Raw genomic sequence first — 19,638 nt, forward strand, 5'->3', positions numbered from 1 at the left:
GAGTTCATCATTGATGCAGGTATATGCTCAGTGAAAGCTTAGATACTGTCATATTTTTCTTTTTAAACATTCAAATAGAATATTTGTCAGTCTCATCTTGTTATATTAGGCTTCATCTGCTTGAGCCTTTCCACTGAAGGACCCAGTTAAGTGGGCATTAACACTGAGGACCAGGAGGATGGCTGGTGACACGATGTGTTGCTTTTTGAGGTCTTTTAGCCTGTTTCACTTTGTCAGACAGCTTCTATTTAACTGATTTCTTGATTCACAAGTCTGCAATTAATCAGGCCTGAGTGTGTTTAGTAACACTGAACTGAGGTTTCCAAAATTGGTTAATCACAGTTAACTCGTGATTTAACAAGAGGGGCAATTTGTTTTTACACAGGACCAGGGAGGTTTGGATCATCTTTCTCCCTAATCTATGAAATCATCATTTAAAAACTGCATTTTGTATTAACTTGTCTTATCTGTGTCTAATATTAAAATGAGTTTGATGATCTGAAACATGTAAGTGTGATAAATATGCAAACCACTAGGAAATCAGGAAGGGGGCAGACACCTTTTCACATCACTGTAGACGTGATTACAGAATACCTTTTACATCCTGGATTACAATAGGATATCCATCAACGGCAGATACTGGTCTCCATGACACACAGATACTGGAGTGGTCTGACCTGACCACACTCGCACTGCTTACCCACAAAGTGTCTAGAGAGACAGAAAAAAGCCAGAAAACAAACAAAAAACACAAAGCCAAAGAATGTCATCTGCACACTAGCATGAACAATAAATGCAGACACAGTGCACCCAGTAATTTTTGAACATCCAACCAAGTATCAAGAGCAGTACTGTCATTGTACCGGTACTGGCTGCTGTCTCATTGTTCAGAGAGCCCATCATTATGCAGAGAAAGGAATCTGTGTCTCTGGACCAAAATGACTGTACGTGTAGTGCTGTAGAAACAATACTGCCCAAAAACCTTGATGTTTCTATATGTGGAAACCTTAAAGTATGTGTCATCCAGGGGAAGACGGATGTTATTTTACTTTGCTGTGTTTTAATGTGAAGTGTGCTTATTTATTTTTTTATATTGCATGTTTTGTATCTTGTGGAGTGTTTTTATTTATGCCGCATGTTTTGCTTGCATCAGTCAACTCGTCCTGGAGAGACTCCGCCCTTTTCCCCCTTTTTATTAATTTGACACACCTGAGAGGAACGGCAGTAGTAATTTACAGAGTGCGCAGGGACACATAAGGCTGGAGCTTGGCGTCAAGAGAGAGGAGGATCCAGCGCCGGCAACGATAGACGCAGAGCGAGCGGGTCGATTGCTGCAGCAACACGAGGCCAGAGTACGCGTCTGTAGAGAATTGGAGGCGACGAGACGGGCCGGTGCCGAGTGACAGCTACAAAGAAGCGGCGGGCGGAGTTGAGAGCTCTGCCCACCCGGGGTAAGTCTCTGGACTTTCCCCTTTTAACGATTGAAAGCTGCCTGGAAGAATAGTAACTGCCGCTGCCTCCCTCTTTTAGCGCACCGGGGCGCAGAACGTGGGAAGGAAGGCGAGGACGCCGCCGGGTTCCCCTCCTGCACCACTCCGCTGGATTTTTAACTTTTTAGTGACTCTTATATCGTGGCGGACGCCACCGGATTTTTAATGTTGTGTTTTATTGATTTTTATTGTGTTGTCCCCTGGCCAGGGTTGTTTTAATTCATTTTACACTTTTAACTATTTAAATATAATAAATTATATTTTAATTTTATAGTTTTAAAGTTGTGTGCTTTCCCTTGGCGGCTCCACTGCTCTGTCCGTTTTGGAGGAAGGTTTCCCCTCCTTTAAACGAACACTGAAAAACATCACCTTCCCTCCGTTAGATAATTGGCGTTGTCGACGTAGGATACGGAGTCAAGAGCAGTTGGGTTAGTCAGGGGAATAGCAAAGATGATGATGCCTGTATATCCCGGAGCCCCGTGGCTGCCGAAATTTAAAGGGCCTGATTAGGATGTGCAATATCAGGATTGGAAGGAGCAGATGCGGGGGCTGCTGGGATCACAGGATTTGCCTGAAGCGAGGAAAGTTGCTATTGTGTTGGGAGCACTAGCAGGTGAGGCTAAACGTCAGGTCAGTGTTCTTGAAACCAGTGAAAGAGACAAAGTACAAAAAATCTTTTCCTATTTAGACTCTTTATATGGTGATCGTGTCCCCACCCTAGTTCTTAGGTCACAGTGTTTTAGTTGCACTCAGAACCCAAGTGAAACCGTATCTTCATTTATTTTGCGGTTGAGAGAATTATACTGTAGGTTGCGAAAGCATGACCCAGATAATGTCCCCTCTGATGCAGCCCTGCGAGATCAATTGTTGCTAGGATTGCGGAAGGGCCCTGTAAGTCAGGCACTGAAGGTCTATGTGCGGCGTAACCCAGATCAAGATTTTGCTGCCATACACCAGGAGGCACTGTTGCTAGACTCAGAACATGTACAGCCCCAGTCTGAGGTAACCTGCCTGTCTGTAAATAAGTCTCCTGCTCCTTTTAAGGTTGAACAGAAAGAAGATTGGAGAGAGGTGTTAAAGCAGGAGATACTGGAGGATGTCAAGGCACAAATGAAGGGATTGGCACAAGAGCTAGTAAGAGAAATTAGAGGCTCCACTCAGCCAGCTGTAGCTACTCTTCCGCCTGCACCTCAGTTTAGGAGAAGGCTGCGACAATCAAATGCTAGCTGGGATGCGCAAGGTCGGCCTATCTGTCGGAGGTGTAACCAAGCAGGACATATAGCTAGGTTTTGCCAGACCTCCATGTCTTCCCAGCCAAGTTTAAACTAGATGACCCTGCTGCTGAGGTCCGAGGGGCGGGGGCTTTTGGTTCACCTAAGGAATTAAGGGCCACAGAAACATTTATTGGGCAGTGTCCAACAGTGAAGGATCACAAGTGACTTTGATCCAGGAGAGCTTGTTTAATGAGCATTTTTCCCAGGCTAAGCTTGAGAAGACTCCAACCGCCTTTAAGCTGAGAGCCGCCAATGGTCTGGAAATTCCCTATACCACCTATGCTGTCCTGGACATGGAAATAGAAGGTTTTAAGGTTCCTGGACGCGGGGTTGTGGTGGTAAAGGATGACCATTGCACGCACCCACTGATTGTTGGTATGAATGTTGTGGATGCAGTTATGGATTGGCCGGTCCCTGATGCCATCAGACAAGTCAGATCCTTTTTGGGCCTGGCTGGCTACTACAGACGTTTTGTGTCCGGCTTTGCTAAAATCGCACGCCCTTTAAATGCATTATTGACAGGGGTCCCAGTGAACAAGAAAACAGACCGTCGCAAAGTGCAGTGGTCCCCAGAATGTCAAACAGCATTTGAGGCCCTCAAAGCAGCTTTAACGCAAGCACCTGTTTTAGCATACGCAGATTACTCTCTTCCATTTATTGTGTATACTGATGCCAGTGGTCGTGGGCTGGGAGCTGTTCTGGCCCAGGTTCAAGAGGGCCAAGAAAGGGTAATAGCGTACGCCAGCAGAAGCTTACACCACACGGAACGGAATGACGCCAACTATAGTTCCTTCAAGTTGGAGCTGTTAGCCCTTAAGTGGGCAGTTACCGAAAAGTTTAAAGACTATCTGACTGGTGCACGATTCGTTGTGTATACTGATAATAACCCTGTGGCCCATTTACAGACTGCAGTAGAACAACGTTGGGTTGCCCAGCTGGCCTCTTTCGACTACGAGATCAAGTATCGTTCGGGTAAGAGCAATATTAATGCTGATGCCCTGTCTCGATTCCCCACTGTCCCAGCAGAGCACCTGGAGGGGGCTGGATCAGAGCGTGGAGTCACTTCAGCAGCCATTGAACTGACTTGTGAGGTAGAGGGGAGTGACTGGGCAGAAGCACAATCTCGCGATCCAGATATTCAAGTGGTAAAGCAACTTCTGGAAGCCCAGGTCGCACCCACAAAGCTAGAACGTCAGACATTGTCACATGGTGTGCGACGACTCCTGCAGCAACAAAAAAGACTTTTTATTAAAGACGGAATACTGTGCCGTAAAGTGTTGGACGAATATACCCAGGAGACTCGTTATCAAGTTGTGTGTCCTAGTTCCAGGTGCCATGAGGTGTGGCGGAAGATCCATGAGGCTGCTGCCCATGCGGGGGTAGATCAAACCCTCTCTCGGATACGGCAGCGGTTCTACTGGGTTAACATGGAAGCGCAGGTACGTCAGTTTCATCTGGGTTGTGTCCCCTGTAGTCTACAAAAGGAGAGGGTAGAACCTAGGGCTCCACTGCACCCTATTTCAGTTTCATACCCTTTGGAGGTTGTAGGCATGGATTTCCTGTCCTTAGGCCGGCCCACTGACACTTATCAAAACATACTTGTGGTTACTGATCTGTTTACACGGTTCGCTTGGGCTATCCCTACAATAAACCAAAGCAGAGACTACAGTAAAGGCTTTGTGGAAGTATGTGATACAGCCGTTCGGTTGCCCAGGCCGACTCCACTCTGACCGTGGGTCTAATTTCGAATCTGCATTAATGAAACAGCTCTGTGATACCTATGGTATAACTAAAAGCCGCACGACACCTTACCACCCTGCAGGGAATGGTAGTGTAGAACGTTTCAATCAGACCCTATTGAACATGCTTCGCTCACTAGAATCAGTAAGACAGAGTCAGTGGGTAGGAAATCTGCCAGAACTCGTCCATGCTTATAACAATACTATTCATAGTTCCACAGGTTATGCGCCTGCCTATTTGATGTTTGGTCGACACCTGAGACTTCCCGTGGACGTGGCATTAGGCGTGGCCCCCCAGCAGGCGAGGCAGGATGTAAGTGAGTGGGTGTGTTCTCATCAACAGAAACTCTCCCTAGCTTACCGTTTGGCTGGGCAGAGGATGTATAGTGCGGCCTCCCAACAAAAAAACCAGTATGAGAAGAGAGGTTGTACCCTCCCATTGTTGCCCGGGGAGAGAGTCTGGGTACGGGATCGAAACAGACAGGGCAGAGGAAAACTGTGTTCCTGGTGGTCTCCTGAGCCATATGTGGTGCTGGAACAGGTGGGAGATACGGGCTTAGTGTATAAGGTTAAACCAGAAAAGGGGGGTAATATACAAGCTTTACATAGGAATGCCTTAAAAGTGTGCATTGCTCCTCAACCAGACTTTACCCCTCCTACGGAGGAGCCGACCACAGGCCCTTCGGATTTCCCAGTGCCAGTGTTTTATGGGTTTTTACCCCCTACTGACTGTGTGTCATCTCACCAGCGTGACTCAGGTATGTCCTTTAGGCGGTCCACTAGGACCACGCGTGGGATTCCACCAGAGCGTTAAAGGGAGATGGAGCATTAGCAGGGACTGCTAATATTTCAGTGTGGGGGGATGTCATCCAGGGGAAGACGGATGTTATTTTACTTTGCTGTGTTTTAATGTGAAGTGTGCTTATTTATTTTTTTATATTGCATGTTTTGTATCTTGTGGAGTGTTTTTATTTATGCCGCATGTTTTGCTTGCATCAGTCAACTCGTCCTGGAGAGACTCCGCCCTTTTCCCCCTTTTTATTAATTTGACACACCTGAGAGGAACGGCAGTAGTAATTTACAGAGTGCGCAGGGACACATAAGGCTGGAGCTTGGCGTCAAGAGAGAGGAGGATCCAGCGCCGGCAACGATAGACGCAGAGCGAGCGGGTCGATTGCTGCAGCAACACGAGGCCAGAGTACGCGTCTGTAGAGAATTGGAGGCGACAAGATGGGCCGGTGCCGAGTGACAGCTACAAAGAAGCGGCGGGCGGAGTTGAGAGCTCTGCCCACCCGGGGTAAGTCTCTGGACTTTCCCCTTTTAACGATTGAAAGCTGCCTGGAAGAATAGTAACTGCTGCTGCCTCCCTCTTTTAGCGCACCGGGGCGCAGAACGTGGGAAGGAAGGCGAGGACGCCGCCGGGTTCCCCTCCTGCACCACTCCGCTGGATTTTTAACTTTTTAGTGACTCTTATATCGTGGCGGACGCCACCGGATTTTTAATGTTGTGTTTTATTGATTTTTATTGTGTTGTCCCCTGGCCAGGGTTGTTTTAATTCATTTTACACTTTTAACTATTTAAATATAATAAATTATATTTTAATCTTATAGTTTTAAAGTTGTGTGCTTTCCCTTGGCGGCTCCACTGCTCTGTCCGTTTTGGAGGAAGGTTTCCCCTCCTTTAAACGAACACTGAAAAACATCACCTTCCCTCCGTTACATATGCATGTCCTCCTGTAAGGGTAAAGTAATGGGACATTTGCACTTTTTGCATGTAAGCCTGTTGGTCTTAACTGGAAGTTGCACTTGAGCTGTCTTGGCATCTTTCCTTCTTTGACTCACCAGTTTTGCCCTGAGCTGAATCGCTGCCTCCTTCTCTGTTGTGGTACTCAGCGGTGACTAACATGCTGTAACGTGTATCTGGCTGCAATGACTCCAGCATCACCTGCTTCTCTCCACCAGGGACCAGCACCTGCAGACAACAAACAACACTATCATCCCAACACAGTCAGAACTCATTTAAAGTTTTGGGACTTATGGAATTTCTGGAATTCTGACACATGACAGCCGGCTGAAGGCCAGAAGAGGTGAAGATGTAATGACTACGACCCACTCACAGTGTGATCCTGGCTATCAGCTCCAGTTAAAGCCATGTAGGACATGTGATACTGGAGGACATGAGCATTGGGAGGTACCCAGCTGATCACCATGCTGACGGCAGTCTCATCAGAAACCGTGAGGCTGGTTGGGCCTCCACCAGACACTGCAGCAACACCATAGAAGAGATAAAGTACCACAGCTAATGACACTTAACCCTCACTTTGTTCCTTTAAAGGAGGAAATTATTTTGGCAGCAGAGCAAAGTGTTTTTATAGAAAATAAATGTAAAGTATAACAGAGAATTTGATACTTTGATTTGATACTTTAACCTCACTACATTTATTTCATAGCTCAGAGTTCTAGTTATTCAAAGATGAGAATTTAGATGTGAAATTTAACCTTTAAGTGACTAGTACTTTGACAACTGCCATCAATTACACAATGAAGTTCATTTACGTACAGGTTATTGTATTAGTAATGCTATATTGTACATAGAGACAGAATATGACATGAAGGGCTACTGACCACAGAAAAGTAAAAGCTAACTGGGCCTAAAGACTAACGGGAGACAAACAAGCTTTCTGTGATTCTATTTGTGTTTTTGTGGTAATCTTGGATATCTTAGGTTGTCTCATTACTGTCATATATGTCCTATCATTAAAACACTGGCTTCTAACAACTAACAGTGTCTCAAAAATAATTTCATAAATAAACAAATAATATGGATGCATGACTCAAATGCATGACTTTTAACTTGTGTATTTTTTAGGCTGAACACTGCTGCTAATGTGACTTAGCACATTAGCATTGACTGTCTGAGAAATTAGTTACCCTAAGGTCAGAAGGAGGAGGCACCTTCACTAGAAGAAAAGAATAATGTGTACGGGAATTTTTTCAAAATGACAAAGCTACATTTTGACATCTTTCATTATTAATAACATTTACAGTACTGTGCAAAAGTCGTGAGCCACACGCTGAAGTATTTCTTTGGACATTATCTGGTTTTTCCACTCCTTTTTACTCCAGTTCTTGTACCTGACCATTTTCTGAGTAATGTTTTTGTTTGTTTGTTTTTTGTTTGTGTAAACACTTTGCACTGACCATTATTGGACAACTAAAAAGCACCTAAGTCGAGGAATGTGTGTGCACATAACAGAAAACTTGGGAAAGAACCAATTTTAAATCTTTAAGCACTTTGTTACTAGCAGCCTGTCACAAAAACACATTTTGTATAGTGTTTTTTTTTTTTTTATCTTGTGAATAAAATGTATACAAATGTGTGTGATTAATCACAATGTGTTAGTGTGTAATCACCCTGAGACATGCATGCCTGTCTGCTAGCATCAGATCTAAAGCCATTTCTGATTTGGAGATGCAGCCTGCAGATTCTGTCCAGATTATCCCAGCTCTCGTCACTAAACATCCAGTCTTCACTTATCAAATGTGTAAAATTCAAGGCTGGTCCTTAAAAGCTCCCAACAACGCAAAAACTGCAAAGCCACATAAGTCCCAGCGTTTCCCACCGCAGCAGCTGTGAAAAGAAAGTGGAGAAAGGATGAATGAGTCTGTGCTTATCGCTCTCCGCTCTCCCCCAAGCTGGCGTTGTTCTTGGTAGCCATGACAACGGAGATAGTCCCAGCTTTATAAATAAAGGCCCCAACACCCCAAAAAAGAAAAACACATCGGGATTCCCTGCGCAGACCAGGAATCCCACTAGCAGACCGAAGCTACAGAGAGGACTTGGAGTGATTGAGTGAGAATCGAACTGGTGCCTGTCTGTGCTTCAACCTGCCAGGGGCCGGCAAGTGCTCTGCGCCACCTGCCGGGCCGTAGAATTAGTGAAAAATAAAAAGAAAAAAAACCACAGGGAAACATAGGAAATAATGTTTTGTGAGGCAATGACTTGTTGGCACAAGAAGAGTGGTCCTTGGTAGCCATGACAACAAGGAGGTCTGTTTGTTTGTGGCAGGTAAAAGAAAAAAAAGAAACAAAACCAAAAAGTCAGGGGAAGCCCAGGCTGAACAAGGTTCATCCCTTAGAGTTTTCACTCCAAGATCACCTGCCTGGACCTCCCCCTAGCAGGTGAACATACAGAGCCAGGTGAGCTGAGGGCTCGAACCCGGGCCTGTATGTTACTAACCTGCTAGCCCGCCACATGTCGCCACATGACTGGCTGTGAGAACGGGAAAAATTCTTCTATTTAAAGAACACTACGTGCACATCGCGTGACCAGCCTTTTCCATTAGTTGGAGACCACACATTTTTGCACTCAAATACTAACCAAATTTTACACACTTACACCTGGTTTTTTTTGCCTGCACACCACTTATTTCTCAACAACCACTCCTTTTTCATCTCTGTTATCTTGCCTTTATTACATATTTATTACATCCTCTTAGCTAGCATCAATGACTGGACAAAAGAGCAGTGTTGCCAACTTATCGACTTTGTCGCTATATTTAGTGAGTTTTCAGACCCCCTAGCGACTTTTTTTCTAAAAAAAAGTTGCTAAAAAAGACGTGAAAGCTCATATCGCTTTTACTCTCAACAAGCAGCAGATGCTGTAACGCAGTCAGTTCTTCTTTTACTCTTTTACTCTTATGCTGTTTTGTGGATCACAAGGTTTAAAACTACTTATAAACACACACACACAAACTAACTCCACCAGAGTGCCTATTTCGGGTCACTTTTGCCGGTCCAAGCCCGGGTAAAGGAGCAAGGTTGGAATTGTGACATTAAAAAAACAATAATTGCTAAAATAAATTTAATTTGTAGTTCTAAATAAATTCTAAATGCATTTAGGATGTTTTTTACTCACTTTATGTCTCTTCCACGATGTTATTTCTCTCTCCAACAACATAGATTACAATTACATTAGCATGACCAATTATGCAAATTAGGTGATGACGTCATTTAGCGACTTCTAGCGACTTTTAGGACAGCCAATAGCGATTTTCCTTACTGAGGAGTTGGCAACACTGCAAAAGAGCAACACAGTGCTTTTCTCATCATTTCTTTAGTCACGCTCAAGTCATTCGCCTCTACGGATTAGCTAAACCAACTTTACAAAACAAGTTTCCCCGAAGAGCCCACTTCTCATCTTAGCTGCCTAGATTTCAGGACCTAGCTAAGGACAGTGGCCACAAACACATTTAACTTACCGAAAAATAGCTGCGGGGCCTCAGTCTGTCTGTGGGGCATAGCTGGACTGGCCATCGGGCATACTGGGTATTTGCCGGGTGGGCCGATGGTAATTTTTCGTTTTAAATGGGCCGATGTTTTGTTGTTGTTGTCTTTTTTTCTTAACCGTGTAAACAGTGAAAGGTGGCGGATTGGACAGATGCTGGCAGACGTGTAAAAATAACTCAATTGTTTGGTAGTGGCTGTGGTGGAGCTTTCACAGCTTCAGTAAAATTAGCAAGTGGTGGAAGCCAGCAGGTGGATGGGGGAAAGGGGAGGCGGAGGTGGAGAGACCCAAGGCGGCCGCGGGTCCGACTGTCAGGTGAAATGAGCTTCAGGTAAGAAGTTATGACCTGCAGTCTATCTGGGTCAAACCAAGTTTAGGTGTAGTTTATTTTCGTTGTGCTAACTTTTTACAGTCAGTTACAATAACTCGTACTGTGTACTAGCTAGCATGATGGAGTTTCTATACAGTTGGGTGGGTGCTATATGTTACTGGTGAACTTTATTTTATTCATATGGTTAGTTAGTAGAGTTGCCTACCATCCTGTAAAAAACGGAATCCTCTGGTATTCAGAGTTAATATTACATGTTTCGTATTGAGCTGAAAATACACGGATTTGTCCCATACTTCAGCTACAATTAAAAAAAAGACAAAAAGCTGGAGTTATTCTGTGTCTTTACGCTGTCAGCTGCCTCTTCTTCTCTCATTCTCCCCCCTCCCTCTCCTGCTGCTACTTCAATCATGAAACTGATCAATGATCAGCTGATCAGCGTTTCTGCCGCAAGTCCCGTCTTTCTTGCTTGTTTATCTCCCGCTTTGCGCCAGAAAGAGGAAACTAGCGGAGGTGGTGTTAAACAGCAGAAGCGCCTTTAAACTTGATAAGCTGTTGTTAGAATTGATTTAATATTACTTTCTAGTATCAGCTGATGTTTGTTGGAGCCATAAAAGCTGCTGGTTATCTGGTGAGAGGGAAACATAAAAAGGCCAGGTAGAGCATTAACAGGGAAAGGGGGGCACAAAGAAATACTTTTCTTTCTTATTCTCATTTAAAATTTCTAGCTTTTAATAAATAATTATCCAAATCTTACAACCAAAGTTTTCATCTGATGTCAAATGAATAGAAATCCATTATTGTACATAGTAATTTTTTTTCAGGGTCCCAACATAATTTCTTCAGAAGAAAGTACTGTACATGATGCCAGTATTTTCCCACATTTTCTAGATACTGTACTAGTACTTTGTGTAAAATGCCATCAAAAAGTCAGTTAAGTTTTATTCTTTCTCACCTGTCTTTCTGTCTCCTTTCACTTTTAAAAGGTTGCAATCCATTCATTCACTTCCGCTTATCCTTTCCAGGGTCGCTGGAGCCTATCCCAGCTGTCATAGGGCGAGAGGCAGGGTACACCCTGGACAGGTCGCCAGTCTGTCGCAGGGCCAACACACAGGAACAAACAACCATTCGCACTCACACCTAGTGACAATTTGGATTATCCAATTAACCTATCCCCACAAGCTGCATGTCTTTGGACGGTGGGAGAAAGCCAGAGTACCCGGAGGGAACCCACGCAAACACGGGGAGAACATGCAAACTCCACACAGAAAGACCCCGGCCTGATGTTGGAATTGAAGTCAGGAGCTTCTTGCTGTGTGGCAACAGTGCTAACCACCGTGCTGCCACGGTGGCAAAGGTTGCCATGTTAGAAAAAATATTTTGCCCTGCCATGCTGTTTATTGATGTGGTAAATAAATAGTTTATGAAAATATCACTAAATCTGTCATTTATTATTTTTAATATTCAGTAATGGTCATGTCTCACCTCTAGTCTTCTCTGTCTTAATTTCAGGTTTCCACCATATGTTGTAAATCGTTCAGGAAGTTAACTCAACCAAGCAGTCTTTGGGTTTCGGCTAAGTACTGTTTAGAATAGCAGAATAGGGAGGATGGTGTAGGTTTAAGTTTATTAGATTGATACATATGTACCAACAAGACAGTGTACATCACTGTCACAACGACGTTTGTTTTCATTCAAAGGCTTTATGGAACTTTGACAGGAGGGCCACGCCCGATTTCCTCTGTCATCCACGTCATACTTAGATCCTCCTCAATCTGTGTACATACGCCGCCTCTAAACCCCCGATAGTGCCAGTGTCAGTTAGTGAGTCAGTAAAATACTGACTCACTCACAGGGTTAGTCTGTTCTGGGATGAGTGTGGTAGTTAACCCTCATTTAACACATCCCTCTCTGCTCCTCTAGCTCACTCTATCTCACTGAGAATCAGAAAGCCTTGACATTTACTGCTATTAACTTTACACTCTTGTTGTAAAGACGCAAAGAAAACACAGTGAAAAGGTTAGAAGGACGTAAGGAAAAAGAATGAATGAATGGTTTAATAGAAGGAAAGAAGTTAAAGGGACTACATATTCAAAGGTCTTATTTCTGATACTACCCCATGAAAATATTTGCTCTGTGTGCCGTGCTGCAGCTGCTACATTTGGCTTCGGATTCACTTTTTGGCGCCTACGCCTCTCGAGATGTGTTAATGCAGAAAGGTATTGAAAAACTCTGGTCAACCAACCAGCAGTCTGTCTGCTGTGTCGTATGAAATGCGTGGAAGGAGAGGTACCAACTGTCTGTTACATATAGATGAAAAATAAAGCTCTGACGTGACCTCGGGTCAGCCAGCCTGACGGTCAGAGAAACAGAAACGTGCTGGATTGTGGATCTCTGAGCTGCACATCAAAGATGCACCTATGCACAGATCAAGTCTCAAATCTACCTCATATACATCTGTGTGTGTTTTTCTGTTGATGCCTTTCAAACAAAACTAGCCATGATATTTTCCACCTCAGACAATTAATATCAGTTAACCACGCCCCCTTTCAGATTTGTTCACCAAAAGAAAAGAAAAAAAAAAACGTCATTAACGCTGTTTATTATTTGTCAGACCGGTTTCATTTTCATACTTTGTAAATATCGATGTTGTATGGAGCTTGAACTAAAATGTAAATATGTTTACTGTATTTGTAATAATTATAATCCATTCGCTGTACAGCATAGATGTGTCAAGCAGATATCCTAATTCTGTGTATGGTAATCTTGCACCATTGAACTGTTAGTGAATGAGGCAACAATAAAAGTGGGAAACGTGCATTAGCAGATCAAGTGCTGCCTGCTTATTTCCTACTTTATTTGAGCTTCTGCTGTAGTTTATTATGTGCTTTTAGCCCCAAGAAACCACCCTTTTACTGTGGCGCACAATAAGATCTTCTGATGTTTGGTGTCATCTTCCTGTGATCTCCTGTGAACAGGTGGATTAATTCATTCCAAGTTTATGTATGTAGCACCAAATCACAGCAGGGGCTGAACGTTGTAAAGACTCTAGAATAATTATGGAGGCACAACATTTAAAGCTCCCATCCTTCCATCCCACAGACCTAAAAGTTAGTTATATGATAAACAGCCCCGTGTTTGTTTACTTGATTTGTAAAATGCAAAGTGGTGACTTTTTCTCTTCAAGTACGTCCTCATATGGAGACAGTTTTTTTAATAGGCCAAAACAAGTCATTGTTTACAAAAATGTACATTTTATTGGGCAAAATGAGGTAAACAGTGAAGAAAAGTATAAGAAAACAGAGCATAGGATCTCCGGAGACTGTGGCAACTAGAATTATTGTATACATGTGTGTGTATTAAGGACTGACACAGACAAAGAATGAATCAGACAATGAAGCAATGTCCTTTTTAAATGTTTATTTATAAACAGGATAAAACCATTCAAGTATTGAGTCATGAATAAAACATCAACCTCTGATCTGTTAATTGGGAAACAGAGGATGTCAGTGTATTTTTCAGTGCTAGTCCAAATTGAGTGAGATGACTTTACATTTGAATAGACTGGATTACAAGTTATATTTGGTTTTAATTGAATGAGTTCAATTTGATTTAAATCAAGCCAATTCACAACATATAAACTTGAAATATATGGTAAGATAAAGGTTGTGCAATAATACAGAGAAAGCCCCAACAATCAAATGACCCCCTATGAGCAAGAACTTGGCAACAGTGGGAAGGAAAAACTCCATTTTCGGCAGAACCAGAATCAGGGAGGGGCCATCTGCCTCCACCGGTTGGGGTAAGAAAATGAAACTAAACTATAGGAAGACAAAGAGGAAAGATGTTCATGATATATATGAAACTTTCCGCTAGCCTTGACTAAAATATTGTTTTTGACAGGAAAGTATTGTTTCATTCATGTTTATTCCACGAGGTGGACAGCAGGAATAAAACAAACCAGATACTAAGAAATAAAGTATACAATGAAACTTTCTCGATATGCTAAAATTCCCACTGAGACTGGATAAGATTATTCTAAAACTGGTCAAAATACAATTCTCTTCATGCACAGAAATTCCACCCAGTCCCACAACCCAGGACGAATATTCCTTGTGTGTTCTTGAGCTGGACAGAAATTCCTCTTGCTGAGCGGGGTCCACGCCAGCCTCGTGTCAGGCAGACGAGGAGCCTCCTTTCCCAGTCTCGTCCGTCCACTGGGCCCATCACATCCCAGCCCAGTTCGCATTCTGCATTGGAGTCCGTCACTCGATACCACCGCGGCTCCCCTCACGTCATCACCTGTAAGTAAAAACAAATAGGAGCCAGAACCATCATCCCGGAAGCTGCCCTGGCTTATAGCCATGGCGACCCTCTCCCAACACGGCTGCACCCAGTGAACAACAGTGAGACGCTGCTGACAAATGCAGGCAGTGGTATACATCTGCCCTGATGTCAATCACACACGTTGCCTCCTACTGTCGCCGTTCCTGCTGTCGGGACTGGGTCACCACATCACGCTGACCGGTCTCCAGACGAGGCGTCGCACCCCCCACGATCACGCAGCGGCTCCCTCTTTTCCACCTGGCCTTCATGCGTTCCTCTTCCAATCTAGGGCCTCTCTCCTTCCAGTGCTCAGCTTGCTTCCTTTTAATACGACCTATAAAACAGCTGAAAGGACACCTCTGGACACACCTATGCCTCAACATGTGATCACTATCAGCTAATTTTGCCCAGCTAATCCACAGTGGATTAAAACAACGTAGAATGACACACTAAAAACATGCGATACAAAAAGAATAAAATCATGCAAATAAAAACTACACTCACAAATAGATACTAAAATCAGAAGAAAACCAAGATAAACGATGAATACAAAATTTCTACTGTGTGCAACTCTTTCAGTCTTTGAATATTTTTTCATTTCTTACAATCAGAATTCTCCAATAGATTTGTAGAAGAAAATTATTTTCTTTCATGCATCACCAACTGAACCTTTTATGTTAACGTCTCAATCTCCAGCCTAACCTCATTGAATTTTGCTTAGCAAAGTACTTTTCAACTCTAATAATTAGTAAGATTATATTTCTTATCATCTGTTGGTCGTCTGACCTGATAAACTTCAATGAACATTATAACACAGGAGTGATTGTCTCTAAAAATGGGCTCCTGCACGCTTGCAGACATTTTTCCATCACAACTTATGGATGATGAAGGATTTGATTAAAGCTGTGAAACATTACTGATAAACTTCATGTGATGTTACATTAAAGCCAATTTTCTATTAAAATCAGGGACTTTTCTAACTGACCTCTGACCTTTGAGCAGTAGTGTGTACTGTATGCTTGAATGTAACTGTATCTGACCTGGATTTTATCACCAGTTTCAAATAAGAATCTTCTTTAAAGTCTGTCTTTCAATACAAAATAAGTTCAACTTTATCAAGGCTGATGGTAAACTGTCCCTAACAAGTCCACTTTATTGCGTGCTCATTGACTTTCTCCTATCAGAGCTGTTTAACAAGCCCACTTTATACATGCTTATTAATCTATCACGCTTATCAGTGGCTCATGGTTGCTTAAAGCCTGTGTCTGATAGACTAGATTTACTGACCCTGCGCAAATTTGCGTAAATTCCCCTGAACCTAACACCTCCTAGCACCCCGCTGAGAGGCCTTCAGCTCCATTGTTCTCCTGCTTTTGTTGTGCAAATATACCCTTCCCCAACCCCCAACCAGGAGAGATTCAGGAGACAAGAGAGAACCAGGAGAAGGTCTGTCCTTCCAATCGTTGTCAGACTCACAACAAAGTACCTGCAGCCTACAATACACCATATTAGTAGTAGCTTTTATGTGCACTATTATGCAATATTAGTTCTTGTCAATCCTTGTCACTACATTGCATGCCTGTCCATAAACATATATACACAGAGTTGTACATATATTTATATATCCACACCTTACATAATATACATAAAGTCTAGTTTTATATATATATATATATTTATATTTATATTTATACATATATATGTCATGAGTTTCTTCTCTGAAGTTGCTCTATTTCTCTTCAGGTTTCTCTCAGACCAAGATTGAATGTGATGACAAGGGTGATGGATGGTGTGACATGTGCTGCTGGCCCACAGAACCAGGTGAGTATGCTGTCCATGTGCTCTGCAACAATGAGGACATCCAACACTCTCAGTTAAGATCAGTTTTCACGATTGTTGCCTCAAGATCATGGTGGTGGGCTTGTGATGGACACACTTTTCATGGCTGAAAGCTCTCCTGTAGAGGCTAAGCCTAGGCTTGAAGCCACTGGGGTGTTCGTTGGCGGGGGTGACGCGATGTCACTGGTATGCATGAACTTATTAAACTTGATACAGTCCAATAACTCCAGCCTTACTCATCTTGTCCTTCAGATTCTTTATTTCCAGGATTGAACATAGCAGCACAGCGGTCACAAACTGTTTGCTTCCTCCCGATCAACAACACACCTGCCGAGGAGGAGGAGTGGCCTTGTATGTGGACAAATTCTTGAAATTTAATGTGGTGGAAAAGATGACGATGGTGATTGATAATGTACTAGAATGTATTACAGTTGAAATTTGTAAAGAAAAAAGTAAAAATGTAATCATTAGCTGTATATACAGAGCTCCAGGTAGTAGTATTGAGACATTTAAAGACTGGATAGAAGAAACATTTATTGAACTAGCTCACAAAAAGGTTTTCATTTGTGGAGACTTCAATATTGATTTGCTAAACCCAAATAAACATATAACCACTGAGGAATTTATAAACACAATGCACTGTATGAATCTATTCCCTAAAATTACTAAACCTACCAGGATTACATCACATTGTGCAACTCTCATAGACGACATTTTTACAAATGACATTGAAAATAAGACTGTAAGTGGACTCCTGATTAACGATATAAGTGACCATCTTCCAATTTTTACAATCAATGATAGGAAGTACAAGATCAATAAAATGGACAGTAAAAAAGAGTACAGACGAGTAAGAACAGAAGAAAGAATGAATGCATTTAAAAAAGATTTATTGAAAGAGAACTGGGGTGAAGTATATCAGGAACAGGACGTTAATTGTGCTTATAATGAATTCCTTAGAATATTTACATTACTGTACAATACCAACTGTCCAATAAAGCAATATAGTAGGAAACATAAATATATAGACTGTCCATGGATAACAAAAGGTCTGCAAAATGCATGTATAAAGAAAAATGCTCTATATAGAGAGTTCTTAAGAACGAGAACTAAAGATGCTGAAATCAGATACAAAAGATATAAAAATAGGTTAACTAATATACTTAGATTTAGTAAAAAGGAATACTATATGAAGCAATTAGATATAAATAGAAATAATAATAAAAGATTATGGGAAATCCTGAACAGTGTTATAAAACGTGGGACTGGACAAAAGAACTATCCCAAGTATTTCATTTGTAATGACCATGAAGAATACAATATGGATGTTGTGGCAAATAGTCTCAATGAATTCTTTGTAACTGCTGGACCAAATTTAGCAAGAACAATCACTCATCCTGGGAAAGCACAGGAAAAACCGGATACACTGATAGACAGAAATCCATATTCTATGTTTCTCACAGCCGTTGATGAAAGTGAAGTTTTTGAAATTGTCAAAAAATGTAAAAATCAGAAATCTTTGGATTGTAATGATATTGATATGATAGTGGTTAAAAGAGTCATTGAGGCTATTATAAAACCATTTACATACATCTGTAATTTATCATTTCAAACTGGTCGATTTCCAGACAGAATGAAAATAGCAAAAGTTATACCTCTATACAAATCTGGAAACAAACACCATTTCACAAACTACAGGCCCGTCTCTTTACTACCTCAATTCTCAAAAGTTCTTGAAAAACTGTTTAAAAACCGACTGGAAAAATTTACAGATAAACATAAACTACTCACTGAGAGTCAGTACGGATTCAGATCAAGCAGATCAACATCATTGGCACTATTAGATTCAATAGAATACATCACAAATTCCATAGACAAAAAGCAATATGTGGCTGGGTTATTCATAGACTTGACAAAGGCATTTGACACTATAGATCATGATATATTAATAAGAAAACTGGAACGTTATGGTGTCAGAGGGGTAGTTTTAGATTGGGTCCGGAGTTATTTAAGTGACAGAAAGCAGTTTATGAAAATAAATGGTGGTTGTTCCTTATGTATGGACATTGCTTGTGGTGTACCCCAAGGGTCAGTTTTGGGTCCAAAATTCTTCAACTTGTACATTAACGACATCTGTAAAGTGTCCAAAGTATTAAAAATGGTTCTCTTTGCTGACGATACAAACATTTTTTGCTCTGGTGATGATCTGCAGAATTTATTGGAGGATATGACTAATGAAATAAGTAAAGTGAAGTTCTGGCTTGATAAAAATAAATTATAATTAAATTTGAATAAATCTAAACTTATGTTATTTGGAAATAGTAGTTTAAATACAAATGCAAATATTCAAATAAATGGTGTTGATATTGAAAGAGTCAGTGAAAATAAATTTCTGGGGGTAATAATAGATGAAAAACTTAACTGGAGAGCTCACTTAAGATATATTCATTCCAAAGTATCACGTAGCATTGCAATACTAAACAAGGCAAAACAGGTATTCGACAGAACATCACTTCATATTCTATACTGTTCACTGGTTTCACCATACTTAAGCTATTGTGCAGAGGTCTGGGGCAATAACTATAAAACCACATTACATTCACTTTTTACTCTTCAAAAAAAAGCAATTCGAATCATCCACAATGCAGGTTATAGGGAACATACAAACTCACTATTTTTGCAGTCTGAAATATTGAAAATTGACGATCTAGTGAAATTCCAAACAGCACAAATTCTATTCAAAGCAAAAAATAAAGAACTGCCAGGTAATATTCAGAGTATGTTTTTTTTGAAAGAAGGAAGTTATAATTTAAGGGGTTTTTGTAACTTTCAAAACAATGAAGGTATGTACCACAAGAAAAGGCTTTTGTGTTTCTGTTCATGGAGTGAAACTATGGAACAGTCTGAATATGGAATTAAAGCAATGTCCAAACATAAAACTGTTCAAAAAGAGTTATAAAAATATGATCTTCTCAAACTATAAAGAAAAGGAAAATATTGAAATTAAGTGAATGTCTCTATTTAAAAAAAACAAAAAAAAACAACAAAACAACTCATGATGTGATATTATAGTATATAGTATATCATAAATCTGTTCACTGTTTTTATTACAAATTATATCAGTAAGGAAGCTGACTAAATATTAACTGATAATTTATGGCAAAGGGGTGGGATTAAATAAGTGTTTACTTCTTCCAACTCCCTTTCAACATGTAAATTAATAATTTTTTTTGTATGTAATTTGTACAGTATTTTTTTTTCTTATTTTCTTTTCTAAATGTACTTGTATATTGTTCACATGTTGAAATAAATTACCAATCAAATCAATTACCAATCAAACATCCCTGAGAGTCCAT

The 19,638-nt window shown here is 41.3% G+C and overlaps 1 protein-coding gene across 1 annotated transcript; it reads right to left on the minus strand.

Moving 5' to 3' along the window:
* Positions 1–6,291: 6,291 nt before the first annotated feature.
* Positions 6,292–8,025, minus strand: LOC148099967 (collagen alpha-1(XII) chain-like). The gene is made up of 3 exons (XM_087850292.1): positions 7,917–8,025; positions 6,620–6,765; positions 6,292–6,474 (listed from the first exon to the last, which is right to left on the minus strand). The coding sequence occupies exons 1-3, from the start codon at positions 8,023–8,025 to the stop codon at positions 6,292–6,294; spliced, it is 438 nt and encodes a 145-aa protein (XP_087706418.1).
* Between the last annotated feature and the right edge of the window lie 11,613 nt (positions 8,026–19,638).

The sequence above is a fragment of the Neolamprologus brichardi genome, chromosome 13, assembly GCF_056152115.1.
Source record: "Neolamprologus brichardi isolate AB-2024 chromosome 13, ASM5615211v1, whole genome shotgun sequence".
Classification (NCBI taxonomy): domain Eukaryota; kingdom Metazoa; phylum Chordata; class Actinopteri; order Cichliformes; family Cichlidae; genus Neolamprologus; species Neolamprologus brichardi.